Below are 25891 nucleotides of genomic sequence, written 5' to 3'. Positions count from 1 at the left end.
GCGGAAAGCGTTGTCCCAAATAACTTTTCTGGTTCATTGTGACTTATCGATGGCCATTGGGTTCTAGTAGGCCGTTGATCTGTCTTGAAAAAAAAAATATGAAGTAAATTATTCACAGGTCTGGGGTAGCTGGCCACTAATGCGAAGTTCCGACCCTTATTCCTTCCTTCACGGGTTGTTCATCCAGCTCCCGAGGAGATACGGCGGACCAAATCGAAGTTCCAGACGATATAAAATATTAACACAAAAAATGCATTAACCAATTAAATCTATGTATATTAATCCACCATACTGACCATCCAATCATACCGTTTATACATAAGATAAAGTTCTGCATTATCCATCGAGTAGTCCCACTGCAGTACCGCCTTAAATAGTGGACCACCAGCATCCCGTCTTTAGGGACCACCTGTATCCTATACTTAGGAACCACCAGCACCCTATCTTAGAACCCACAATATTAGATCTTTAGATCCCCTGGGGCCCTAGTATAATGCCAGTATGCAGGGAGTAGTAATAATACTTAGCGGTAATAAGACACTCTTCTTAGCAGCCTATGGTAAATATATTTAGAAGTGGGTGATAGTCGTGGCTTTATGTAAAATGCTCAGATTTCGGACAGTAATCTCTTGTCCAGAACACCGGCTTCGTCCGCTGTAGTTCGTCATGGTGTTGAGCCTGAAACCCAAACCTATAAGCCCATAGCTGGCGAAGCCGATCAACTGTAAGAAATAACTACAAAGAGATACTGTCATGGCTGATTTAAGTATTGTCCTATCTATAGTCTATTGGCATATCCTTTGTATCAAATACCATTGAAAATAGATTTAATTTGCATATTAATACCGCTGAAACAGTACGTCTGCAAATTTACACGTTACAGTATCAGGTTGAAGTTATCATATTTATAGGGTTACCTTCGGAGGTTGACGTCACCCCCGAACCTTATCCCGTGGAGTATTTAATTATTTAATGGTGGCAGTGGCTTTGATATCCCCAACCCAACTAGAAACTGTTCCAGCATATTCAAGAAACTGACTCGGAACAGAAACACACACTGTGTCCTACTGTTGAACCTCCTCAGGATGACATGGCAACTGCCCACTATCGGTAATCGCTATATAGCAGTGCTTGGTGCCGGGGTGCTCGGTACGATTGTGACTTCTCACCTATACAAAGATTGTCTTCGGCACTAATTTATCCGTCAAGGTCGTCGAATTGCTTGCACCTGGGTTGCAGCAGGCTACAATGTAACCATCCGAGATCCGAGTCCGGATCAGCGGAATGCTGCCGTTCATTTCATTGACCACAACGTTGCCACTTTTGCTAAGACCCTTGGTGACAAGGCAGTCCCGGGACAATATGCTGCATTTGAAGATTTGGATTCTGCAGTGAAGGATGCCGGGCTCGTGATCGAAGCTATCCCAGAGAAGCTTGATCTAAAGATCGCCACGTTTGGTGACCTTGCGAAGAAAGCACCAAGGGATTGCATTTTCGGGTCGAACTCGTCATCCTACAAGTCACGGCTGATGCTCGACGAAATGGATGACGAGGCCAAACGACGCACCCTGAATGTCCACTATACCATGCCCCCAGGCAATAGGGTTGTAGAGCTGATGACTAGCACCCATACTTACGATGACATTTTCCCTTTCCTTGTTGATAAGCACCGGGAGGTTGGGCTGGTGCCGGCCGTCGCACGCAAGGAATCTACTGGGTAAGCTTGTCACTTTCTATGCGGTCTCCAGTGCCTGGAATGACGGCTAACCTACAGGTAGTTTCATCATCAACCGCCTATGGGCAGCTGTGAAGAGAGAGACTCTGACGATCTTGGCAGAAGAAGTTAGCGATCCGGAGCAGATCGACAATTTATGGGTAAGCCCTCTCAACGTCCGTCTAATGATGGAAGATTCTAACTCGGTGGCAAAATAGATGGAAATGTTTGGCGCCACGGCAGGGCCCTGTAGCATGATGGATTCCGTCGGCCTCGACACAGTAGCTTTTATTGAGGATAACTATATTCAGGAACGCCACCTGGACGGTGCAAATACGGTAGACTGGCTGCGCAAGAACTACGTCAAGCAAGGTCGATTAGGCGCCAAGTCTGGAAATGGAGGGCTTTATCCAGCTGGTTACACGACGAAATCGGCGACTGAGAATGCCAGCCATCACGACAATTTGGCCGCCCCAACGCTCTATGTCCTTGATATAGGACTGGGTGAAAATATCACCGATAATTTCCTCACAGCCGGGTCAATCTACACTGCCTCGGCCAATGGTCAGAATGTGAAGAAGATAGTCGATGGCCTTAGTGCGCCTGACGGGGTCGATATTAGTGTTAGTCGTGGTCGGATATTCTGGACAAATATGGGGATACCCTCTGAAAACGATGGATCTGTCCAGTCATGCAACCTAGATGGTTCTGATATCAAGACAGTCGTTCCACCTGGAGCCGTACACACACCAAAACAACTGTGCATTGACCATACGCACGAGAAATTGTACTTTTCGGATCGCGAAGGGATGAGGGTTCATAGAGTCGATTTCAATGGTGGCCAGCATGAGATCCTCATCCATACTGGTGATTATCATGATCCCTCACATAAACATGACCAGAGCAGATGGGTAGGATACCTTTAGTGTGTACTGTACAGTGGGGCCATGGCTAACAGACTTTTACAATTTCAGTGTGTGGGAATCGCTATTGACTCAAAACGCGGCAAGTTCTACTGGACTCAGAAGGGTTCTAGCAAGTCGGGTCAAGGAAAGATCCTTCGGGCAAATATTACTTTGCCTGCAGATTCAAAGCCCTCTACGCGCACAGATATTGAAACTCTTTTCGAAAACCTGCCCGAACCGATCGACTTGGAGGTTGACTCGGAAAATGAATTCCTATATTGGACTGACAGGGGTGAATATCCACTTGGCAATTCAGTTAATCGAGGCTACGTTGGATCCAAGCCTAGGGACCCTAGTGCAGCCAAATTCACGATACTAACGAGGCACTTGCATGAGGTATACTCTCCCCCTTGGTGGTCCGAAATGTCACTAATATGCTTTACTCACAGGCGATCGGTCTACGCTTGGACAAGGTAAACAAACACATTTATTTCACCGACCTGGGAGGGTCATTGTACCGGACGGATCTCGAAGGTGGAAACAAAACGGTTATTTACAGCGGCAGAGCTGCTCTTACAGGACTTGCCTTGACACATATCAATTAAATTCCCGCTTGTGGCAGAGGTATAGGTATGATCAGATTCATCGATGTTCTTCCTTCATTGCTTAGTTGAGTTGATTCACCATTCCTTTGTTGCTTTCGTTGGATTGGGCCATTTCTATCTTCAGACGAACCATTCATTGTGTTCTGCTTTCTGGCCGCTGTGTCATGTTTATATTCGGATATTCTTTATCTGGCAGATTCCAATTTAGGTGTTTGAGTTGGTATAATCAAGTGCATGAAACTAAGCTAAGTTGCCTTTCTACTCTCTATTTTATCCAAAGGACAAAGTTTAGTTTCATTCGTTGATGAGTGGCGCCCTTATCCGTTCCCTACAGTCTAAGCACAATGAGGGCTTACAGTTCGGCGTGGTCAGATATCTAAGTGTCAAAAGGGTCGATTTGTATGGAATACAGAGCTGTGTAGCTTGCTTACCGATTACGTTAGTGATCCAAGTTTCAATACTGAGATATTCCTATTATGACATGACCTTCAATATTCGGCTGATGGAATATGCTTTTCTTATACTCTCAATCTAACCAATCGATTAATATAAAGTTTGCGCGCTGGGCTGTAATATCTTGTCTAGTTTGAGTATCTCGAACTCAAGGGTGAACGAACACAACCCTTCTGCTTGCTCGGCTATCATTTCTAAACATGTACAGTTTGCCCTCACCATAGTATTCACGACACAAACGAGTAGAATGCATACTCGTTATAGTATGGCTGAAGAATGTCCAGCAGGTAGTCTCCCCAGTCATTCTGCATCTCCACAGCTGCAAAGACTTCGCGAATTCCCAGTACTTAGGGTACCACCCACTAAGCTCCCAATCAATAATTGCTGCGACATTACCATCCTTTACCATGATGTTCGGCGGCCTTACCATGCGCAAACAAAATACGGCGCTCCTTATGACCAATCATTCCGGAAAGGAATTTTTGGATATGTTGCCGGGATACAGTCCGGTAATATGCATCCACGATTGCTTCATTGAATTCCTTCTCGAAACCAAAAGGACCTTACACAAGTAAATTAGGAGAAGATGTATAAATACCACGGGGTCAATTACCTTGGACTTTACAGGTTGCGAAGATCGAATCAGTAACTGGGCCATGATCGACTGATCCAATATATGACATGCTTCCCATGCTGCGAAGGTTGTCAATGTATTCCTTTAGCCGTGATGCAATACGTCTCTTCGTTAGCTGATCGAAGTTATTCCATACAGTGTCTAGAGTCTGCCCATCCACAAAGCTCATGAAGATGTATGTATCAAATAGGCTGTCATAGTCTTCAATTTCTCTGTCTATGGGCCCGTAGGTGCAACACGCAAAGACTTCGGGAACTGGAACCTTGGAGTTCTGGGCGACGTAGATTATGCTTTTGGCTTCTGTTACAGTGACACGCGTCCCAAACTTGACAACCACCATAGACGATATTCGCACTATCGTTACTCCAGCCCAATGCACTTTTTTGTTTTCACCGGTACATTGCTTTTTGACGTGATCCAGATCTGGGATTAGAAAGTTGGAAGCACAGAAATATGTGCGCAACTTGGGGGTGGGATCAGAAATGGCTTCGCCTGCTTGGCTATCCATTATGATGGGTCAGAACAGGAATAAATAGATGGTATATCACAGGGGGTTAAAAATGCTTAGAGATAGCAGTGAGGGAGCGTGAGATGGATTGGTGGTACGAGACTGTTTTCACTGCTGAAACTATTTATAATCAGGCTGACTGAGCCGCCTTGGCGACGAAGGCCTATTGGGGCCTATTGTAGCCACTCCGCAACAGGCTCTATCAGTTTTTGCCGGCAGGATTGATAAATGAGCGCAAAAGAATACCTGCTCTAAGAATTTCGAATAGCCGTACTGCTCTGTACACTTGGGAACTTAGGATTAATCAGCACTATAGGAACTTAGATTGAAGAGCTATTCAGCTGCTGCATTTTGGTTAACCCTGCTTTGTCCCCAAGGATAAAAGTTGTCACTATACTCTCGAACTTTTCAGATGATGTTTTGCTCTACGGAGTTTGAATAAGCGTACAACTCCCTATATAGAGGTTAATCGGTTGAAGTATATACGGAAGAGTTTTAACGCTTACGGTTGATCGGCACCGCGGCGAAAGGTATGTATCTCGTGCGGAAATTCGTGGTTAAGGGTACCAGCAAAATCCCGTGTCTCTAGGTCGATGACTATATGGACCTATATTCTACAACACTCAGCACTTTGCTTCTTCGTATCCACGACATCAACATACCACTGAAAAAAATAGATGAGACCCCTAGTTGGAATTGTCTTCATAGAATTACCAGTTCTTCAGAATCAGTACTTTCGGTTCCACAGAAATCTCCTGGAGAGAATGCATACATCAACCCAACTACACTATACGCCTACGTACTTGATGACGAGAATCCTGCGCCCTGCCCCGCCCGGGCACAGAAGAGACACTTCCCGACCTAACTACGTATTGTCCCATATTGTGGCACACTAAAATTAGATAGCATATGTAAAAGTTATTCTAATGTGGAAAAGGCTACATAAATCATCATGAATATCAGGCCTAAATGGTACTTGAAATGTACGGTAACGGCATCTCAGACACACGGTAGAGTTGTCCAAAGCCTAATCTCAGTCCTACAGCTTTGCCTTTTCCTGAGCATGCAACTCCCGCCTGGCAGGCCCTCCACGGCTGCCATCTCCCTGGAAAGTGTCCTTGTCATCTTTGTACTCTGTCCGGAAACGCCACTTCTGCGTCAGATGTTCTGGAAGACGCTTTGTAAACGCAAGGAAAGTATAGTCGCCTAAGACAGGTAGGAACTTAAATGCGCTGAGTGAGATGTGTTAGCAGACATTAGCATTCTAAAGAAGAATATCACTTACTGCCCACTACCGCCACCGGCGACGAAGAGGTTCTTGTAATCGGGATGAGAATCCATAATGAAATCACCCGAAGGCGTGTCAGTATACCAGCAGAGCGCCACCCGCTCAAACGGACGATCGGCTAATTCTGGGAGAATCTCACGCAGACCGGTCCTGAGCCGGTCTTCTCCATCAGGGGGAGTAAAATTGGCGCGTTGACGAGGAGGAATCAGAGGAGGCGACGAGATATTAGCTTTGACACTCTGATGATCTTCGGCGGTAGGCGCACGTGTGTAGCCCCATCCATGCACGGCCATTTTGAGGGTCTTAGTATCTTCATGCGAAGGGAAGTTGAACCAACCCGTATTAAAGTTGGCGTAAATGGGAACATCTTTGTACTTCTTCACTTCAGCATCTGTAAGGGGCGTGTACCCAATTACCTGGGCTGTTGCCAGGGTTGAGTTATACATATCGACTAATCCGGAGGTCCAGGCACCAGCAGCAAGGATAAAGTGATCACCCTCAATTGAAGTTCCCGCAAGAGTCTTGACAGCCCTAACCCTCTTCTGTGAGTCTGTATCGAGACTGATAACTGTACCAGCACGACCGCAAATAAAAGACACACCAAGTTCAAGACAATCGTCGCGAAGCTGGCTGACGGCCTTACTGGCGTCTGCCCAACCGGCCTGCTCATTTAAGTAGCCGGTGAAATTGGGCGTCGCGAGAGTCCCAGTTAGAACAGGGTATCTACTCTTCGCGGCCGCAGCACTGTCCAGCTTTGCCCAGGGCAGCTGTTTCTTGGTTAGCGCAGCAGTCGTCTTTCCAATCCAAGCCCGGCCGTGTGTGCTGGTGTTTCCAGTGAGAATATATGGTGATTTGAAGAAGATCCCTTTGTATTTTGGCAATTGGGACCATTTGAGGTATGCTTCGTATGCAATGTTCAGATAGTCCTCATCGGCGTAATCGAAGCGGATAACACGGGAGATATCCGAGCTGGAGCCATCCGGAACCTGATATTGTTAATCTTGCTTTATTCACCCAAAGAAAAGAAAACTTTACAGGTGGCATGTGGCGGTCAACAACCGTAACATGTTTGTAGCCCTCCGATGCAAGCTTGGCGGCGGTAGACAGGCCGAAAATGCCTGCCCCAACGATGACGATTTTACTGTTCTTATCCATCACGTCTATTGAACGTGTTCAGTACGAACTTTCTCTCCAGAATAAGAGAAGATAGAGGGACACAAGAAGATGGGGAAGAAAATTTGGGAAGATGGAGTAATCATCATATATAACCCCACATGATAAGCTTCCCGGAGTAAAAGGGTTTCCCCGGTCACGTGGCCGGGGTCTGGAAATGCTTTCTCCTCTCCGCACAACTATGGAAGAGGTGTTGAAGTTAATTTTAGTCTGCAATTTTGTATGTAGGAGATTGTGAATCCGCCTCGGGTTTATATGACCATATTGCCTGATTTAGTTCATTTCTGTGTGTCCTACTATGCTCTCTGCTTCAGACAGCCTGGAGACCCTGGGCAGAATGTCACTCTTGGGAAAAAAGGAACAGGCACTTAGTACTGGACCTGTACGCAGCATGGACGAAGTCCTACTACTGCTGGCAAAAGTGGTTTTCTGTGTTTCTTCAGCGAAGTCCTGAACTGAAAACAGAGGTTATACGCAGAGATACTTACTAAGGGACTAACACTGAAAATTCAACTTTTCTGCGTGCGTAGTTTTACCGCGAAATTAAACTAATTGAGTAGTATAGTATTACTGCCAGGGCAGAATCGCCCCAGCTAGCACCCCCACGCCAAGTCGTGGCTATAGTGCTTCCATAACAGAACTAAAGGGACGAGTTGAGGTTCTGAGATGACTGATATAACGGCCAGGTCGTCATCACGTTACAGCCATATCGCGATGATCAGCTCCGCAGATACCTAGTCTAGCGACAGTGCTGTTTGAGATAGTCATGTAGGGCGTGTATTAAGAAACTGCGACGCCATTGGTACTCATGACAGTGCCGATTGATGAGGATGAGTGTCCTCCTGAAAACATGTCTTCGGTATTAAAAGTCCTCCAGAGCGGGGACATGGTCTTCTGGATCTTCCGTAGCAAGTGTGCACCGTTTAATTTTATCGTATTTGTTGGCTTGGGAGCGCTACACGGCGGGGGTGGACGAACAGTATATGTGCCTCGGAAATCCCAGTAAATGTGTACTTTCTTTTACAGTAAAACAACTAAAGAAGGTGAACCGATATCGGAGGGGCATAGCTGTAAAGACTTGGTCTTCGCTAGTGGGCAAACCCTATCGCTTTGTACCAATAATAGTCCATCCAAGGCCCTGCGGCATCACATTGAATGGTACCAAGGTGGCTTCTATTGAGACAAGAATACGTGTTAGACAAATGACAGGGAAGATAATACTACTTCTGGTGCTCTACCTAGACCCATCAGCTGAACGAAAGCGCTCAGACTGCCTTTACAGATTATCATCAATGTGAGGTCTCAATACTATTGAGAAGACGCTATTCAAACGTTTGACTTCGGGAGCTGGAATCGCGAAATATGTACTCCGTATAGAAACTTTATGTTTCCCTCTGGAGATATATGATTATCTCGGCCAAAGCCGTATCATAAGGACTGGGTTGGACTTATCATGTGATTCCCAGCCCTTTCTGTCCCTTCGGTCTTTTCATTCTAGGGCAGTCCTATATAGTTACCTTCTAGTATTTTGTCTCTCCGTGAGAATATTAGCCAACTATTGCATACGACATAATACTAATGGACCTTCGGAGCAGTCCCAAAGTAGCCTATCCAGAATGGGGGGAATATGCGCTGGATGATTCTTTCATGCTAGGTATTTCGATATCCAGAAGTGCACATCCAAGCAGAGGTGCCACCCTGAGGTCTCCAATATGTGCACGGCTTATGATTGATGGAATAGAAATAGTCGAGTATTTCTTGGCTGAGCTCATGCCTTCGTGTATTGAATAGGATACATTGCATGTATACCCGAGTCACACAAGATTCCGACGTGCAAAAAAGTACCAAACCTTCAGCCCTGCTGTAACGTTTCCAGCTGAGGGGTGATGAACTCATGATTTGGGGCTCACAATGGTGAGGGATTTCCAGTCTCTCAGCGTGGCGTTCTCCAGCTGTGTTGTGCATACCTATGCACAGTGAAGACTTGCATTTGCATACAACTAAACCCCGAGAACGTGAGGACGCGTCACATTAACAGGCCAGCTATACATGATCGACTATAGCTCAGTCATTATCACACCATCTCAGACATTCCGAAATAAACACTAGGACCTGAATCTGACTCATGTGAAGGGTGGGGTTCACGCCCATATGGTGTTGTCGAGCGGAGAGCAGGTTCATCAGTGGGGCATTTACCTTGTTTCGTAGCTCTTGTATGGCTATTTCCTTGATCATCGGCGGGCCGAAGCCGTCGCCAGCACATGCTTGTGGCTGTATGGGGAAACGCATGAGGAGAGTACATGCATCAAAGTGGGTACTGGGATATGCAAGTGCGGACTCTCCGAACGCATGCTGCATGCTATGGTCCAATAGCCTTACTGTGCTGCATAGACACGTAGACATAGACCTGGTAGAAACCATGCAATACAATAATGGGTGCATTCTACCTGGGTCTCGATTAATATACAGTAAAGAAAAGAATGCGCGTTGAGCAGGAAATGGTATTGCATGACTGCAACAGTGTGTCAGATCCGAATTGACGTATCCAAGGATTCCCCTCTCGATCCATGCAACTGTCGGGGTAGGATCCTATGGACGATTCTATTGAGTCTGTAATATTTCAAATTATGTCATACGTTATCAAGATCATAGGAGGGGAAAAGATATAAGAGGATTCTGTTCAAGCCGATCCATCTAGCATTCTCAATTACCTCTTCCACAGAAAGACCACCAAAATCAAAGGGAAAAAAAGAGAGAAGGGAGAAAATAAATGAAAAGGAACGAAAAAGATATCAGCAAAATTGGATTTTAGCAAGAATGTCCGACAATCTTGAGGACGTCTTCGAGGAGGCGATCGAGGGCATCGCCGCTCTCAAGTCCTTCCCGTACAGTGACTTTGCTCACAGACTGCACAACAAGGTCCGAAAGGCCTTCACGGCGCAATCAAACAGTAACGAACTTCAGCAATACATTGAAAATGCACCAAACTATCCCCCAGATGATTACGATGCCGACTTCAACATCGATATATTTGCTATATTCGACCTTTTGTACAAGCTTTCGATACCGTCGGGCAGTGACGGAATCGCTGGCGTTGATAGCCAATATGATACAGAGAATCTGAAGAAATACGTTAGCCAGGTGAGTCTATATACAGGTATTATTTTACTTTGGACCGTCTAACAGTCCCTGGTAAATGAAACAGGAAAACTCAGAAGTTCGCTATCTCGAGTCCCTGACCAGCCTGATGGGATTCTGCTTGTGCGAACACATTAATTTCGAGCTCAAGTCTCAGGGAAAACGCACCATAGATGAACTCTGGCATGTTGATGGCTTTCAAGACTACTGCTTGGACATGATCCAAGGCGACTGGTTTACATCGGCCCACATATTGACGGACATTGATAGACATGACCATCTGTTTAGTATCTCATGGCTCCTCATCGCTGACTACATGCAAGACAGAGACCATGCTTTCCGCAACTTTCCAACCTCGGGCGGCGACTTTCAAAGCAGGGCAAGCTACCGAACCCTAACCAAATGGTCCTATAATCTGTGGGCGAGCGAGGGTAAAGGAAATCCCGCCAGAATGGATCAGATCGTGGAATTCTGCGGCAGGATTGCTACAGTTGGACTTTGTCCCCCGGATCCTACAACGGGGATTCAGCGCCCTACGCCTGTCTCCACAGTACTGAAGTCGTTCTATGGCATGGGGATGGAGGTCTTTGATGATGGTGACTACCAAAGGGACCTACAAGACAGCTTGGACAGACTCGATGACAAAGAGGACATTATAAATGAGTGGCAGACGTATTGCCAGACTTTTACCAAGACTTGGATCGAGGAAATTCGGCCCTACTGGAAAAAAGGAATTTACAACGCGTTTCGAGATAAGCAATGGGACGCTATTAGATGGTGGGAGTATATCAGTGCGTTGACCTTCCTAATGTCGGTGTCTGCAGTTTCTGATATTGGGCATAGGTTATGATGACCAAAATACATTTGGCTGGGGGATCGATTACCTTCCAGTGGAGAGCCAGCCATGGATTGGTGCTAAAGTCCAAGATCCTGGATGTACCATCCTTGCTGGAACCCCAATTACGCTTTCTGATGGCACGAAGCGACCGGTAGAAGCGATTTATCCGGGTGATCGTCTCCTGACCCATGCAAGCCCCATGACGGCTACCGTGGGCATGCAGTACCCTATTCATCAGCAGGTGAAGGGAAGACTGATCGGATTTAGTGAGTAAATACCTAAGGTAGCCATTAAATGGGACTAATCAAGAATGCAGATGAAGAAAGCCCCTCTATTCTAAGCTCGCAGGTCTTCCATACTACAACTGGATTGCGGGCTGTGGACCCAGAGGCTGCGCAGCGTTTGAACCCTTATCAACGGATTGGCCTCCTGGCCACCGGGCATGTTGTCTTTCGCCTGGAGCAAGACAAATATACTATGGTCGAGATCAAGTCGATTCGAGAAACAGAAGAGTCAACCTTTGATCAAGCATATACGCTTGCATTGTACGGAGAGCAACAGACATATCATGTCCACAGCTATCTGGTGGACACGAATAGCCCACGCCACACTCTGCGAGAAACAGTGAAAAAGCTGCGTGGAGTTCCCGGCAGCAAGCGACTGGGTATGCTGTCCCAATGCCCGGAGATGTGGCCAGTTTTCCAAAAGTTCGATGGCCAATGCATCAATCGACGGCTGAACTGGGAATTGTTCGGGAGTTACAAGTCACCAGATAGCGAGAGCCCTATTGTAAAGAATTCGGTCTCGTATGAAGAGCACCTCAAAGTACGGAGGTCTCTGTTTCAAAGAAAGGGTATTCCAATCGGCAGCTTGACAAGAGGGTTTTCTCTTACGCCGCATCACCCAGACAGACTTCCAGCTGGGTACCAACTTCCCACTCTGAGCGTAGTTGACGGGTATCTTCTGGTCGATGACGAGGTACAGCTCCGAAGTACATATGACCCTCGCGGGAGATGCTTCCGATGGTCTCGGGAGCTCCAGAAACAAAACTTATTTGAGCATGGTGCAGTGCAAATCAATTCCAAGGCAGTATCCGGTACGGGCGTGATCTATCTTTCCTCCGAGGCAGAATCGCAGACAATGCCTTCCCGAGAACAGGTTCACCCATTCAAAGCCCATGCCCGAAGCTTGGAAGAACTGCCTACTACCAAAGAAGATCCAGCTGATGGATGGAATCACGTCAGTAACTGGGAGTTGACTCTAGACCGAAGTGTTTGGCCTCCACCCGCAGAGGGAGAAGATGACAACCCCCCAGATGAGCCACAAGATCCAGTAGATGGAGGAATCATTGATGAAGGCTACTGGACAGGGACAGGGGGGATCAAGACCCACTCAGTGCGACTTGCTGTGGTTGATCAGCTCCGGGACCAGATTAACAAAAATTTTAATCAGAACCTAGGGGCTTTCTACAAGGTGTTCTCTACTCTGAAAGACGGCAAGAATACCTTTACTGTGGTGTTTAGCCGGGCACCATTTGTTCCTTTTGTCTCGGACTCTAATACCGGGCTTGATATCAAGAAAAGATTCCAGGTTGGGTTTGACGCTGACCTGGGCACGGATGTGACCTTACCAGCACTCTACCAGCAGATGACATTTACAATCAATGGCTTGCGCACAAAACTTACGGGGCATTTTTTTGAATATGACCCTACCAAACGAGGATACAAGGGTGATCGGTAAGCGTTGGTATACAAAGGCAGCAGTCAATGGTGCTAATCCAGCCAGACACTTTGTATCGGGAAAAATCAAAAAGTCGTCAGCAGTCGAAGCCTGTCGATCAAAGATCTCGCATGCCTACTCTTCTGTATCCAAGCCCGGTGTGGCTACCTCGTTGAATGAGAGGCCTCAACCAGCTCCAGTCACAAAGGGCTTGCTCGGTAACACGGAGCCTGACCTCGAGGATCTGTATGACTTTGTGGGATACACCGAGGTGGAGGTGAGTGCCTATTCCCCACTTGTAGAAAAGGACGGCTTGACTCATTTGTCTGTCAGCTACACAACGAGACCCAAGGCCTGATTCGCAAGATGATGATGTACCACATGGACACAGACCAAAGAGAAAAGATCCTCCGCGAGCCCAAGCCCACTTCAGGGACAGACATCCCTCACTCTTTGGCCGAAGACCTACCGCAGGAGCTGAAGGACTTTTTCAAGGATAAATATGCGCCTGCCTTTATCTGTCGCTATGTGGGCCGAACACAAAAATACTCGAGCTCGTTCACGAAGCAAGAGATGAGGAATCTCTGGTACTGGTGGGAAGGCAGTGGCCCCAACAGTCTCTCCCAGAGTGAACATTACAATGATATCAACCGCCTGGGCTCAAGAGTGGCAATGCAGCAACTATACCAGACGCAGCTGGAACCATATATGAATGACCACCCAGAACAATGGGCGCAGGACCTACACGATGCGATTGTCGGCAATCCTGCGATCATAGATGACTGGGTGCAAAAGCCAGTCGAGGGTGTCAGTATATCAGCGTTAGGGACTATGTTGGTAATACCGGCTAATCTATTGTTGGGCTTTATTTAGGGTATCAATAAAGTCAACAAGCAATGTAACATCTTAGATGCGCTGAGTCCGTCGGTTAAATGGGCCCAGGAAGTGTTTGACGTGTTCATGGCTGCTGTAGTAGACCAAGGGGCAGGATCGGCAAATATCGACGACGATGATCAGGACCAAAAATATCAATGGATCCATGACTCCATGCACGACTTTATTGTGGCCGTGTTGAATGGTGCTGACTGGGTGACTGGCAAAATAGAGGAGTCCTTGAAGGAAGATATCCTCGAGTTTGAGAAGGAACACGGATTGAACCAGCAGGCAGATGCAGAGCAACGGGCAGGGGCTATCCTGGAGAAAAGCTCTATCTTCATGAGAGAGATGGCAAGCTGGATATCCACTATCGGTAAAGGCTTACAGGCTGCTTTTGGAGGCGCTGCGCTATTCAAATGGGCCGGCGAGGCCATTGACAAGATCATCGATGATATTGGGGACAAAGGAATGAACAGGCTGAAAGGGATTGGGAGCATCTGCATGGTCCGTACACCAGATGTCTTGAGACTGAAGACACAAGGCTGATGAATAAAACAGGTCGGGGTTAGTATTGTAACTGCCACGGTGAGCCTTTACAGCCTGGTGAAGAACTGGGACAGCACTTCCGATGCTGCCAAAGCAACGGTTATCATCGAAGTCATTGGAATGGTGGTGGATGCAGCCGAAAAGGGGTTTGATGCCTTCAAAGCCTTTAAGTCCGGGCCTGCCACCACAGTGGAGGACCAGGTCAATATGGAAGTTCTGAACGACAAACTGTCCGAGGTGATATCAGAGAATGGCGAGAAGTTTGGGGAGATTGCCCAGGAAATCACTGGCGAGGAGGACTACCGAACGGTGATTGGCGATAATCTGCAGGGCGAAGGAATCCCAACCGAGTTTTCGGGCGAGGAAATCTGGAACGAAGAGCTTTCGAGTGTCGCCGAGGATGTTCCACCGGGATATGAAGACGTGGCTAAGAAGTTTAACATCTCTGGCAGCCTGCTGCGCATCCTGAACGCTATTCTGGGAATAGGTCTGGTGGTGGCCATGTCATTTTCACTGGCCAACGATTGGAGCTCGCTCTCAGACACCGGCAAGGTTCTCGGGGTGTTAAATGTAATTGTCCAGGGATTGACGGTGCTGCTGGATGTCATCGACGTCGGTGCCGAACTGGGACTGTATGTCGTGACCGGGACGATGAGTGTGGCCCTGCCTATCCTAGGCGCGGTTTTAGCTGTCATTGGGGTCATTCTTATGCTGGTGCAGTTCTTTATCAACCTCTTCACTGGCAAACAAGACCCTCCTGATCCAATCAAGGACTTCATCAACGACGTGGCTCACAAGCTCATTGCAACCTTCGATAAAGCCCCCGAGCCCCAGCTCACCTACACTCTTAATAACGACAAACCCAGCGCCGGTGGTGTTACCACCCTAACCATTGAGGCCGTCAATAACTCCTCCAGCGACGTGACCCTATCTCACACCACCATCTCGCTATACTCTGGCGACGACGACGTCTGTCTATTCCGGAACGGCGCAGACGAGACTGATTTGATACAGCTCGTGGAGGAAACCGATGCTAACGCAAAGGACGACGGCCATACATATCTCACTCCAAGCACCGTCACCGTGGGCCAGTTGCCGCCTCCATCCAAGCTGGGAAACACCTCGGCCTACTACCAGTACAATCTCCAGGCTGCGGGCCCACCAGCAGAGAAGTCCAAGAGTCTCCAGCATCTCATTTTGAAGAAGGGAGAGAGGTTAAAGTCCATTTGGACGGGTAAAGTTAACGGAAAGGGCGAAGATGAGGAACGCTCCACCAGCTGGATTGAGCTGGTTGAGGTCGGGCTGAAGGATAAGTGTCAGATTCAGTTTATGTTGACTCGGGTTTGAGCTTGACGGGCTTTTGTTTCTTGTATTGCTTCAATATACACGTACGTTCATTAAGTATTACAAATATCTGCAAAGCAGTGTTTAAGGCAAATCAGCCTTGTTCATTCTACATTTTACTACTCAGTTAAGTCTGGGTATACCTAGTGTCCACATACACTCTCTACCTCGAACTCCTGGCCCCTCGCCCCATCTTTGGGCATGGCTATATCCCTCATGCTCCTTATGTACTGCATTGTAGCTGCTGATAATCTTGTCGTAAGTCCCGATCCATGGCAATCCCCCCTTGTGCTGCGCTGACCATATCCCGTAAGACGGGACCGGTCTCACCGCGTACAGTTTCTTTCAATATACGATGGGCCTCCTCCTCATCATCGTCGTCTTTACTCTTGTATACAAGGTCGGTTTAAGGACACTATGGTGAGACCCTAAAACAGCTGGTCTTAGGACAGGTAGACCACAGTTTAGTCCTGAAAATTTGGACTAACTTGGTGGCTTCAGTGGAATGGGCGGGTTGGGGCGATTCCTGCCTTATATTCAGTTATGATAATAGTATCGGATTAGGTGTTATCCGGAGATAATGGTAGCATGGGCTGTGGAATTTTGCAAAGTGAACCGAATGATCATTGATTCATGTTGGATTATTCGCGCCATGTTATTGATAGGCTAGTATCCCCTGGGTAGTATTTCCCAGTTCGGTGTGAGGCTATTGTGAAAGTCTCCGGACGGATAGTAAAAATATATATTATGTGGTACTTACAGTATATACATTGCCTACAAGGCTTACATATATATAAAACCTAAGTATACCATTGTAGAGATGATTGATGAGACGTGAGAAGTGCACAATTATTGCAGTGAGGTGGCAAAGTTTTTTTCTGCCTCTACTAGATACTAGTGATGGTGTATCGACTGGAATAGGAGAGGGGCGATATTATGGATATGTAGGGTTTTGGCGGTGAGATGTCCGGAGAAGCGGGACCTCTACCAACTCCGCTCACGTGAGCCTGAGAAGCATGAATCACGGTTGTTGGTCAGCATTGAACAATTCCCCACAATCATATCTGGACCCGGAGCTTTTTTCGGAGCCCGTGGAATCTCCCCCGTAATCCTCCTTCCTCCTTATCACGCAATAGGGCTTAACAACGTCGGAATCATCTTCGAAGGCATGTCTATGTCGGGGGAGCAGCGAAATCGACAAGCCTGTGAACCGTGCAGGTACGGTCTGCCTTTCCTTGTCTAGAGTCTATTCTAACTGCACATAACCAGACGTAAGAAGTCTAAATGCACGGCTGAGAGGCCAGTGTGCTCGTTTTGCCATCGTCTAAATCTGCAATGTGTCTACCTCCCACGAGAACAGGCCAAATCGGACGAACGTGGGAACAGAGTGACGAAGGCGTGAGTCAGTCTGGAGACTTCAGGTATCTTAGGGTATTGTCTCATATCACAAAATATAGAAGGTCAACGAAAGAGCGATTTCAAGCCCTTGAGTCGGAGATCAGTAAGATCTACGATATCTTGACGTATGTTGGATACCCCAGCAATAGTGATTGATTCATGTAATGCCCAGAAGTACATTGACATTGAAGCTCTCTCCACACCCACAACGATGCAGCGGCGCATGAAGCTTCAACATCCCGGAGCGGAGAGCCACGGGAAGACTCTTCCATCGAGATTCCAAACACGCTCCCACAAGTAGGAAACTCTAGGACTAGTCCAAATTTTGAGCCATCATGGTAGGTCTCAAATGCCCATCCTGAGCATTTGTAATCGTATATCCCATGTCATGCCAATTTAGCTAAGTTGCACAAGTCTCGAACACCCAGTGGAGGCTTTAGATCATTTCGTGGAAGTATATCGCACCAGGATACATCTCCAACCATTGCCCTTATTTAACCTTGATGGTCTACGAGATCGCTTGGTGACATCCTCCCGATTTCTTCTTTACAGCTTCCTCGCTCTCTCCTTGAATTTTGGCAGCCATGAATTTTATAGAGGCAGGGAACAAGAGGCTATCGAGCTCTATACTCGCTCCGCAGAAGATGCGACCATGAAGTTGGCTGTGGAAGGCATCTCGAAGATAGAGGTTATAGAGTCGCTATGTATACTTGCTCTAAAGGACTTGATTGGTAAAGCGATGGGTCTCTATATCGCCACTGAGCGGATTATGCTAATCACGTAACTCAGGTCAAAAGCCGGCTCGTGCGTGGATGACAATCGGAACTGCCTCACGCCTAGATACTTTGCGAAGATTAACACGCCATTGTACTTCTGATGCACAGACCGAAGATAGGAGTGCCCGATGTCATTGGTCTGTGTTCATACTCGAAAAGGCCTTTTCCCCCCAAGTATTAGATCTTTCGTCATCTCAAGATACGCCTGATTATCCCCTGAGTGCCCCCTTGCCAGCCTCACCGCCAGGCTACCGGGATGAAAACTGTCCCCCTGATCTACATGTTTCTGAAGAGGTTAATAAGGACCTCGGCATCAATGCATATCACATAGACATGGTCTCAGTGTGGGGCGACCTTACGCGATACTTACATGGGATACGATCTGGTAACGTCGAAACGCCTTGGTTGCCCGAGTCAACGCACGCCAAGCTCAGTGTGAGGCTGTATGAGTGCGAAGCCAAATTACCGCAAAGACACCTCCTGAGAAATGTTTCTTTCTCCAAGCGATCGATAGCTGAAATTATGCAGGAAAAGGAATACTGGAGCCCTTGGCTGGCTATGCAAATGCTCTCCCATGCATCACCGGCTATCCTGAATCACCCATTTATCCATTTAGTCGCGATGCGTGGTAATCGGGGCGTGCCTCAATCACGTCTGTTTCTTCAACAGGCCGTGGATCTGGCGTTGTTTCATTCCGGCTGGGTGTTCCAGTTTATACAATTTTGCGAGAACCTTCAATATGAGATCAACGATCCATTGATTGGACACGCAGTTGCGGCGACAGCAACTATACCATGGCTTTTCCAGTTTGCAAGAGACCCCAAGGTCTCAAAGAGAGCATGCGATGACCTTGGCAGGTGTGAGAGATTCTTGAGCCGTATTTCCTTAACCTGGCCACATATTACTCACAAGGTATGTTTCACACCGGGCAAACCACCACTCATCCGGTGAATTTGTAACTTCTGGTCGGTTTCTTCTTGGATCCATGGCTAAAACGTCTCATAGCTCGAGATCCTTCAGCGCCTCCAATATGTTGCGAAAGAAAAGCTCCAGGAAGTACCGGGCGGTAGTATAATGATATCCTTCCAACCTCAAATGCTCTGGGAGCTCCTCGATCCCAAGGTCTGCCAGGTGCCACAAGACGACCTTGCCTCGCAAGGCGGTGTCTCACAGCATTCGGATGTCCCAGACACTAGGATGCGAGTTACCACTCAGTTCGTTCACCCACTCTTAGATGAGCAAGCTGAACAGTCAAATCCCCCCAATCCTGCCGGCAATGCTATGTACTCCTTTCCGCCAAGTCCAGAGGATCTTGAGCAGGTCTGCCTGGATGAAATCCTTGCCCACTTTCCACGCGAGGAGTTCTATTGGCTAGAGGGATAGGTGTAGGGATTATGTCTCCTTGCCTTGACGATTGCTTCAGAACCATTATGATGACAGATATTCTATATTGTTGTTGCCTTTTTCCTGCATCGTAGTCCGCCACTACTTGAATTGTTGATTTGTGTCTCCTGTCTTATATTACCTCAGCCACTACCGTACGGACTCGATCCCCTGCTATCGCTTTCATGTCGGAAAAGGTAGTATACAATCCCACAAAATAAATGAAATGAGACAACGATGGGTTTACGAAAAGTATCGATGTAATCCCATCATGACTATAGTAGTATTATACGGTGTATGAAACCTTTAACGCGAATACTTAGCATGGACAGAAGGTCAGTTAGGAACGAGTTCATATAAAACCACGCATTAAAATTACAGCCGATGCCTCAAGCTGGAATATGGCCGCGTCTGTTTCTCTTTCCTAATTTCGACCAAGTTAAGCCGCCCCACATAGCCCTACTCTACTCCATCTCCACCTCTTGACTTCCCCTCGCCGCTTGCTGCTCACTTAGTAGAGCTAGGTATACCAGTGAGGGTATACAACTAGGCGCACGTAGTGTTTCAATATCGGACCTAGGACTGAGATATTCTCAGAAGTAGTAGTGTTGTATATGTTACACTGGACTTGAATCCCGTCATTGGCTGAACTTTTGGGATAAACAATCCGTTTCTAAAGTCACAATTCTCCTCCAACAAGACGAGAACTCGGATTTCATGAACACAAAGTCACTGAAGAGACTTATCCCTACCACGGTATCTGCGACTGTCAATTGCCTGCCACTGTTCGGTCCAATGATCTGCAACTTGGCCCAGCACATTCGAGCAAGTTTCCGTCGATCTCAGGGATCCACAGCACAGGCCAGTCAAGCTGCAAGAGCTTTGTCACCTTTGATAACTTTTATACCGAGTCCCAGGTACCAAGCTACCTATTTTGGTAGGGTATTCCATAGCTGATTCAACTGGCGCGGCTGACAAATACCCAAGCGCAAGGCACGCGTTCAACTGGATGATTGCTTGGATGCTGTTGTTTGCTGCGAAACACTCCGCGGGAAAAGTGAACAGTAGCGAAGAACATTACTCTCCGACTTTTATTGCCCGGATCCATGCCATAGTGTATGAGGGGCGCGGGTTTGTTAATATAGCTGAGAGGAAGAATGAGGGTCGGGTATGCATCCGATGATTTCCCCACAGCCGGCGATGCACCCGGGGTTTTTTCCCCTCATCGGGATAAAGTACGCGGGATCTTGCACCATCGCCCGGCAATGCCTCCGAATTATATACTATTATATACTGCCAGCCCTGATAGTATTTAAGCTATATCTCGTCCCCAAGTCTTTTCCATTGTTGTATTTATCTATCAATCAAGAAAACACAGCAAAAGTGAGTCCCTCTGTATTCCGTTTGACCAATTAATGCAGACGAACAACCGCTAATACTTGTGTTATAGTGTCTAGCAACCTCGTACCTCTTACCGTCATCAAGGGCGCCGGCCACGAGTTCATTCCCCTTCCCCAGGGCGAGAACGCAACTACAGCCGACTTCCATTCTATCCGCACACAGACTGAATCCCCCGCTTACTTCACCTCGGGGTTCTATAAGATCGAGGCTGGCCCTCAACGACCCGCCCACTACACTTTCGAGGAGACGAAGTATGTCCTGAGTGGCCAGATTGATGTTTTGGTATGCTGCCCTTATACATACGACAAGATATATCTTTAACCCTACGGGGCTTAAGTACACATATTCTTGAATAACGTTAACGTTTATCTTTTTCCTTCGTAGGACGAGGCTACCGGAATCACCCACCACCTAGTTCCAGGCGACTTTGCTTTCTTCCATGTTGGATCCAAGGTCAAGGTGCGTCACGACCCTCTTTATCGTTGTCCTCTATCCCTATGTTCCCCGTACCGCTCATGCAGCAAGACATTAGCTGACATTGCTCTAGTTCTCAACCAAGTCACAAGGATTTGCCTTCTACGCTGTTACGCGACCCGTTCGCGCTCCCCACCCTAACCTTCAGGGCCGGGAGGAGAGCAAGTCTAAGTTGTAAAAGTCAATGAGATAATGCATTCTTTCTGTCTATGTCACGTATGAATTTATAGATGAATAGATACTCATCTTTACCTTGCACCATATTTGTCTGGTTGAGTAACAGTACCGTTTCGAGTAATCAGAGAGTACGAGGGATAAAACAAGGTCAAATGAGCTCAAGCCCGGCATTTGACAGGGGGTACTAGTAAATATCGACTATTGGGGCTTTGAATATCTAAAACTCGAAAACAAAATGATTGTACCACACACGGAATTGGAGGGCGACGTTCGACTATCACCCAATTTACGTATACATAGGTCTTAATATATAAGTAATTAGAACTCTCTCTTGCACAATAGCATCTGTGCCTTCTACCTTTGCATCATTCTAATCTTGGGCTTATGTCATAGAGGGAATAGGAAACGTCGGGGCATATTCTCTCAATGCTTGGGGCAGGAAACAAAGCACTGAGTAATCAACGAGTCTGGTCTAGGAACAGGCTAAGCTAGGTTTGCTTCACTCCACAAGCCTCGGAACGCCGCGGCAGATAATATAACAAAGCCCCACCGTTAATGGATAAACCCAACGATAAGGGCAGCGGTTCCTGGCGCTATTGATCTACTAGTTCAAATGCAGTAATCATTTGGCCCCCACTTCTCCAGGGTTCTCTGGAAGCGAGCATATCAAATTGCAAGTAAATTCGAAGGCACCGCTAAGGAACGACTAAGGAACCAGGGTCTCTCGAATTAGGGCAACGCTCAATCATATAAAGTGGAAAAGACCCAGTGTGGCCGGCCGAAAATCTTTCCTCTTCTTGTTCATGTCGCTCCTTCCGAAATCCTTCAAAGTTGTATGCTTTTCATTCGTTTCTACTGATCATATTTGAACATACATCCAATAATGCATGCTCACTTCCTACTATCGTTTGCCCTCGTGGCTTTTACCTCTTCAACTGTGCTAGCTGACGAAGTGGCCACTCTTTTACTGCCTGAAATGTATGGACACGATCTTGTTGGAAAGGTCATTGGAACTGTACAGGACCCCAGCCGAGTTCATACCATCAGACAAAGATTAAATTAAAACCTGCAGGACGGTCCCCTAACCACATACGTGATCAACTGCCACCCAACGCCTGAGAATCAAGACTTTCAGGAAATCGGGGATTGTGACATCTCATCGCAAGGCTGGACCGTCACCGGTGGCCCATCGACCATTCGTGCTGTGTTTGATTACTCTTATTAGTATGTTTCTATTCCCGGTTACTGAGAGCACCAGGGCAAGTTGCTTAGCTAGAACAGCAACTTGAAGGAGGACTGCTCTCTCATTTCCTCCACGTCCCTCTCCTGCGCCCTGACTATGGAATACGGCTCTTCTACCGAGGTAAACGCCGGTGGTACTGTCGGCCCAGCCAGTAACTTCTACCAAACCGTGACCATCACCGGCACTGAATTAGTCTCCGGATCCGCTTCCGCAAAAAATACTCCCACTGCCACTCATGCCACTGTCACCACTTCTGACACCGCCACGGGGACCACGTCCGCCACTCCCACTGTTACTGGGTCGGGCAGTGGGCAGCAGAAAGCCGCAGCGAATACCGAATCCTCGACGCCAAAGGCTAGCCAGAGTATCAATGCGGCTCCGGTAATAGTCACGGGCAATGCTAAGTGGGCTTTTGGCGGCGCTGCAGCTATGGCTGTGATTGCTATGGCATAAGACTAGGTCGCAATGCAACAGCGTACTGCGTTATTAAGCCATATGTTCGATCCAGATGTATATTATGCTGGTAAATTATGTTGCCCACATGAGCCTCCGCAGTTATTGATGTCTTGTGCCTAGACTGACACCTTAATATACACATATGTACCTATACATAATAATACACTGTATACCTTTCAGATACCTATTCCTAATAGAACTTTATCCAAGACAAAATATGTGAGATCCTCCCTGTCAGGATATGCAACTAACTGCGACGACCCACACTGAGGGCTGTTCTATGACGACACATACAGTACTTATCATTGCCTTGCTTGGAAAGGCGACCCATCACCGTCACCATTGATTTATAGACAAGTGCTGTCTGAAGGGGAGATATATTTGCTCCAGCAGCTGGCCTATGGATGCACGGGTTGACACTTCGATGTATGATGGTAGTATTAATATTCGAACTAGTCAAGAAATTGAAATTATGTCTGATAGTGGCCGGTACAGCCATACTTGGTTCATCTGCCTCGGGTGGTTAGGCATGTCAGATGCTTGCATCCTGCTTCATGGTATAGCTCACCATCCCTATCCTGAGTGCCTGATGTCAGTCTGGCAACAAAGCAGATTTCTAGATCCGGCTGGGATGTATAAAAAATATCGCCACATCGGAAAAATTGAGTACATATGTTGGGTTGCCCATAGTCATATCGATTGCAAGATGTTTCCATTGAGGCCGCTCGGCCGATCGGCCGATCGGTATATTCGTCCTTTTTAAATCTAACCTCAAAACTCCCACTAGACGTGGGATCCCAAGGTTCTCTACAATTAATCTACCTTGCTTGCCAATCTTAAAAGTTTGTTTCCATGAGTGAGAAAAAATATGGTATCGAACAATGAATTCGGCGCGCTTCATCTAGAGTCGGACCTGAGCCAAGGTATGATCGCATGGGATGGTCAAGGCGACACGCACAATCCTAGGTGAGAACCCATCATGATTAACAAGCAGAGGAGAGCAAGAAGGCATTCTAGAATCATATAGTGGAAGTCCACACTGATCATTAACAGGAACTTCTCCCCCGCAAAGAAGTGGACTACAATGCTCTTACTCAGCGCTATGATAGCACTGAGGTTTGTTATTCGTTTCCACAAGACTCACATAAGGCGAAGACTAAGAGGTTCCGGCAAAGCTTTCTTACATCTACTATTGTCTCGCCGGCAGCGTCTCACATCACATCTGAGTTTCACGTTGAATCAGCCATCCTTTCCTCCCTGATAACCACTATATTTGTACTCGCCTATATGGTATGTTTGAGTTCACACGACGCCGAAAATATATTTCGAGCTACTGCTGACAGCTTCCATGTTAATTTGGCCCGCTTATTCTATCTCCTCTCAGCGAGCTGTATGGCCGTCGTCTGATACTTAACTGTACCAACGCCGTCTTCACCCTGTCCCATATTGGCTGTGCGCTAGCACCAAACGCTGGAACATTCCTCGCATTCCGCATAATATCTGGCCTTGCAGGGTCGGTAAGTCTATCTGCTGGGGGAGGAATAGTTCCGGACCTTTTTGATGTTCATGAACGCGGTGTGCCTAATGCATTAGTCACGACGGGGTCATTGTTCGGGCCTGTATTAGGGCCTCTTTTTGGGGGAATAATCACACAAAGAGCCGGTTGGCGATGGATATTCTGGGTTCTTCTCATCGCCTGCGCAGTTGTGTCAATTGCCATGGCGGCTTTCACACCAGAAACGAATGCAGCGGTGATAATCCGTCACAAGGCATCAAAATTACGAAAGGATACCGGCAGAGAAGATCTCCAGAGCGCTTACGACTCCGAAAAAGCCTCTACCAGTTTCAACAATCCTTGGCTCCTAGTAGGTCATGCAATTTCCCGCCCCTGGAAAATGCTCTTCCATTCCCCTTTGTTGGTCATCCTTTGCATCATGGTAGGCCTCATCTCAGGTCTACTCTATACCCTCCTTACAACCACCTCTTCCTTCTTTCAAGAGTTTTACAGGTGGTCTCTCGAGACCGCTGGTCTTGCATATATGGGTCTCGGTCTTGGCAGCCTGGTCGGTCTTATTGTGTTTGCGAAGACTTCCGATCTCCTCACCGTCCGGCTCACCAAGGCAAACAATGGTATCTTTCAGCCCGAGATGCGCATAGTGACGGCGTTTCTTCCGGCACTGTTTATACCAGTGAGCTTTTTCTGGTACGGCTGGTCCACGCAAGCTCAGACGCATTGGATTGTTCCATTGATCGGTCTAGTACCCTTTGGTTTCGCCCAGGTGGGAATCAACGCGACTGCTCAGGCGTATGTAATTGATGCGTCTGGGCCCTTTGCGGCATCATCAATGGCTTGCGTGACATCCGTGCGCTGTCTTTTTGGTGCGTTCCTGCCACTGGCTGGGCCTAGTCTTTACAGTCATCTCGGCCTGGGATGGGGGAACTCACTGCTAGGCTTCGTCAGCCTGATCATGCCTGTCTTGACGATAATTATCTATAGGTCTGGTCGGAAATTTAGGGAGAGGTATCCGTTGTATACAGAATAAGAATAGACCGTTTGCCGTTTTCAAATCCCTCCATATATTCAGTTGTAGAACTGTCTGTCTTCGCGAAATCCACCGTGAAAATCTATAACCGTATCTCAAATAGGCTAGTTCATACCGATTAATCAACCAATATCTAGATTTCTCAGGCGGACATAGTTCTTATCTCAAGCTACTCTACCTTCAGATTAGGGCTTGACTAGGCGTTCTATCGGCCATGCCGTTTCCGGTTAGCTCTTAATTATCGTATTCTGCTGACTAAGCGACAGCCTTGATCATCTTCAATAAGCCATCGGAAAGTC

At 47.3% G+C, this 25891-nt stretch overlaps 8 protein-coding genes across 8 annotated transcripts; 6 read left to right on the top strand and 2 right to left on the bottom strand.

Annotated features, from left to right (window-relative positions):
• The first annotated feature begins 1019 nt into the window (after positions 1 to 1019).
• On the top strand, positions 1020 to 3657 carry BDV37DRAFT_243171 (uncharacterized protein). Its single transcript, XM_032081405.1, has 6 exons — positions 1020 to 1149; positions 1210 to 1717; positions 1779 to 1875; positions 1933 to 2625; positions 2689 to 3015; positions 3069 to 3657. The coding sequence occupies exons 1-6, from the start codon at positions 1086 to 1088 to the stop codon at positions 3222 to 3224; spliced, it is 1845 nt and encodes a 614-aa protein (XP_031943750.1). The 5' UTR covers positions 1020 to 1085; the 3' UTR covers positions 3225 to 3657.
• Positions 3658 to 3904: 247 nt separating this feature from the next.
• Positions 3905 to 4819, bottom strand: BDV37DRAFT_270034 (kinase-like protein; the record flags this gene model as incomplete). Its single annotated transcript, XM_032084477.1, has 3 exons — positions 3905 to 3996; positions 4105 to 4239; positions 4291 to 4819. 3 exons carry the CDS (start codon positions 4817 to 4819, stop codon positions 3905 to 3907), a joined length of 756 nt encoding a protein of 251 aa, XP_031943749.1.
• Positions 4820 to 5858: 1039 nt separating this feature from the next.
• BDV37DRAFT_292318 (NAD(P)/FAD-dependent oxidoreductase) lies at positions 5859 to 7328 on the bottom strand (the record flags this gene model as incomplete). The annotated part of the gene is made up of 3 exons (XM_032089160.1): positions 7143 to 7328; positions 6105 to 7093; positions 5859 to 6051 (listed from the first exon to the last, which is right to left on the bottom strand). Exons 1-3 carry the CDS (start codon positions 7260 to 7262, stop codon positions 5859 to 5861), a joined length of 1302 nt encoding a protein of 433 aa, XP_031943748.1. The 5' UTR covers positions 7263 to 7328.
• Positions 7329 to 11733: 4405 nt separating this feature from the next.
• BDV37DRAFT_292317 (uncharacterized protein) lies at positions 11734 to 15744 on the top strand (the record flags this gene model as incomplete). The annotated part of the gene is made up of 6 exons (XM_032089159.1): positions 11734 to 12045; positions 12109 to 12992; positions 13042 to 13252; positions 13459 to 13782; positions 13849 to 14355; positions 14410 to 15744. 6 exons carry the CDS (start codon positions 11734 to 11736, stop codon positions 15742 to 15744), a joined length of 3573 nt encoding a protein of 1190 aa, XP_031943747.1.
• Positions 15745 to 16834: 1090 nt separating this feature from the next.
• Positions 16835 to 19471, top strand: BDV37DRAFT_243165 (uncharacterized protein). The gene is made up of 7 exons (XM_032081404.1): positions 16835 to 16959; positions 17011 to 17139; positions 17199 to 17264; positions 17331 to 17477; positions 17554 to 17870; positions 17929 to 18827; positions 18921 to 19471. Exons 1-7 carry the CDS (start codon positions 16910 to 16912, stop codon positions 19296 to 19298), a joined length of 1986 nt encoding a protein of 661 aa, XP_031943746.1. The 5' UTR covers positions 16835 to 16909; the 3' UTR covers positions 19299 to 19471.
• A 1092-nt stretch (positions 19472 to 20563) lies between these two features.
• On the top strand, positions 20564 to 21351 carry BDV37DRAFT_281015 (uncharacterized protein; the record flags this gene model as incomplete). The annotated part of the gene is made up of 4 exons (XM_032086728.1): positions 20564 to 20606; positions 20749 to 20981; positions 21084 to 21158; positions 21247 to 21351. 4 exons carry the CDS (start codon positions 20564 to 20566, stop codon positions 21349 to 21351), a joined length of 456 nt encoding a protein of 151 aa, XP_031943745.1.
• An 825-nt stretch (positions 21352 to 22176) lies between these two features.
• On the top strand, positions 22177 to 23156 carry BDV37DRAFT_243164 (uncharacterized protein). Its single transcript, XM_032081403.1, has 3 exons — positions 22177 to 22365; positions 22423 to 22574; positions 22632 to 23156. Exons 1-3 carry the CDS (start codon positions 22234 to 22236, stop codon positions 23044 to 23046), a joined length of 699 nt encoding a protein of 232 aa, XP_031943744.1. The 5' UTR covers positions 22177 to 22233; the 3' UTR covers positions 23047 to 23156.
• A 761-nt stretch (positions 23157 to 23917) lies between these two features.
• BDV37DRAFT_292316 (major facilitator superfamily domain-containing protein) lies at positions 23918 to 25592 on the top strand (the record flags this gene model as incomplete). The annotated part of the gene is made up of 4 exons (XM_032089158.1): positions 23918 to 24015; positions 24103 to 24165; positions 24225 to 24339; positions 24438 to 25592. 4 exons carry the CDS (start codon positions 23918 to 23920, stop codon positions 25590 to 25592), a joined length of 1431 nt encoding a protein of 476 aa, XP_031943743.1.
• Between the last annotated feature and the right edge of the window lie 299 nt (positions 25593 to 25891).

The sequence above is a fragment of the Aspergillus pseudonomiae genome (genome assembly GCF_009193645.1).
Source record: "Aspergillus pseudonomiae strain CBS 119388 unplaced genomic scaffold BDV37scaffold_17, whole genome shotgun sequence".
Classification (NCBI taxonomy): Eukaryota; Fungi; Ascomycota; class Eurotiomycetes; order Eurotiales; family Aspergillaceae; genus Aspergillus; species Aspergillus pseudonomiae.
The sequence above is the reverse complement of the archived record's forward strand: the minus strand, read 5'-3'. Positions and strand labels throughout refer to the sequence as shown.

Bases quoted from the DNA above. Each gene is read 5' to 3' on its own strand.
- BDV37DRAFT_243171 (XM_032081405.1), top strand. From the start codon at position 1,086: ATGACATGGCAACTGCCCACTATCGGTAATCGCTATATAGCAGTGCTT. The intron at 1,150-1,209 runs GTACGATTGTGA...TTATCCGTCAAG, and splicing joins GCTTGGTGCCGGGGTGCTCG to GTCGTCGAATTGCTTGCACC. The intron at 3,016-3,068 runs GTATACTCTCCC...CTTTACTCACAG, and splicing joins TAACGAGGCACTTGCATGAG to GCGATCGGTCTACGCTTGGA.
- BDV37DRAFT_243165 (XM_032081404.1), top strand. From the start codon at position 16,910: ATGTCTATGTCGGGGGAGCAGCGAAATCGACAAGCCTGTGAACCGTGC. The intron at 17,265-17,330 runs GTATGTTGGATA...TTGACATTGAAG, and splicing joins AAGATCTACGATATCTTGAC to CTCTCTCCACACCCACAACG. The intron at 17,478-17,553 runs GTAGGTCTCAAA...AAGTTGCACAAG, and splicing joins CCAAATTTTGAGCCATCATG to TCTCGAACACCCAGTGGAGG.
- BDV37DRAFT_243164 (XM_032081403.1), top strand. From the start codon at position 22,234: ATGCATGCTCACTTCCTACTATCGTTTGCCCTCGTGGCTTTTACCTCT. The intron at 22,366-22,422 runs GTACAGGACCCC...TAAAACCTGCAG, and splicing joins TTGGAAAGGTCATTGGAACT to GACGGTCCCCTAACCACATA. The intron at 22,575-22,631 runs GTATGTTTCTAT...TAGCTAGAACAG, and splicing joins GTGTTTGATTACTCTTATTA to CAACTTGAAGGAGGACTGCT.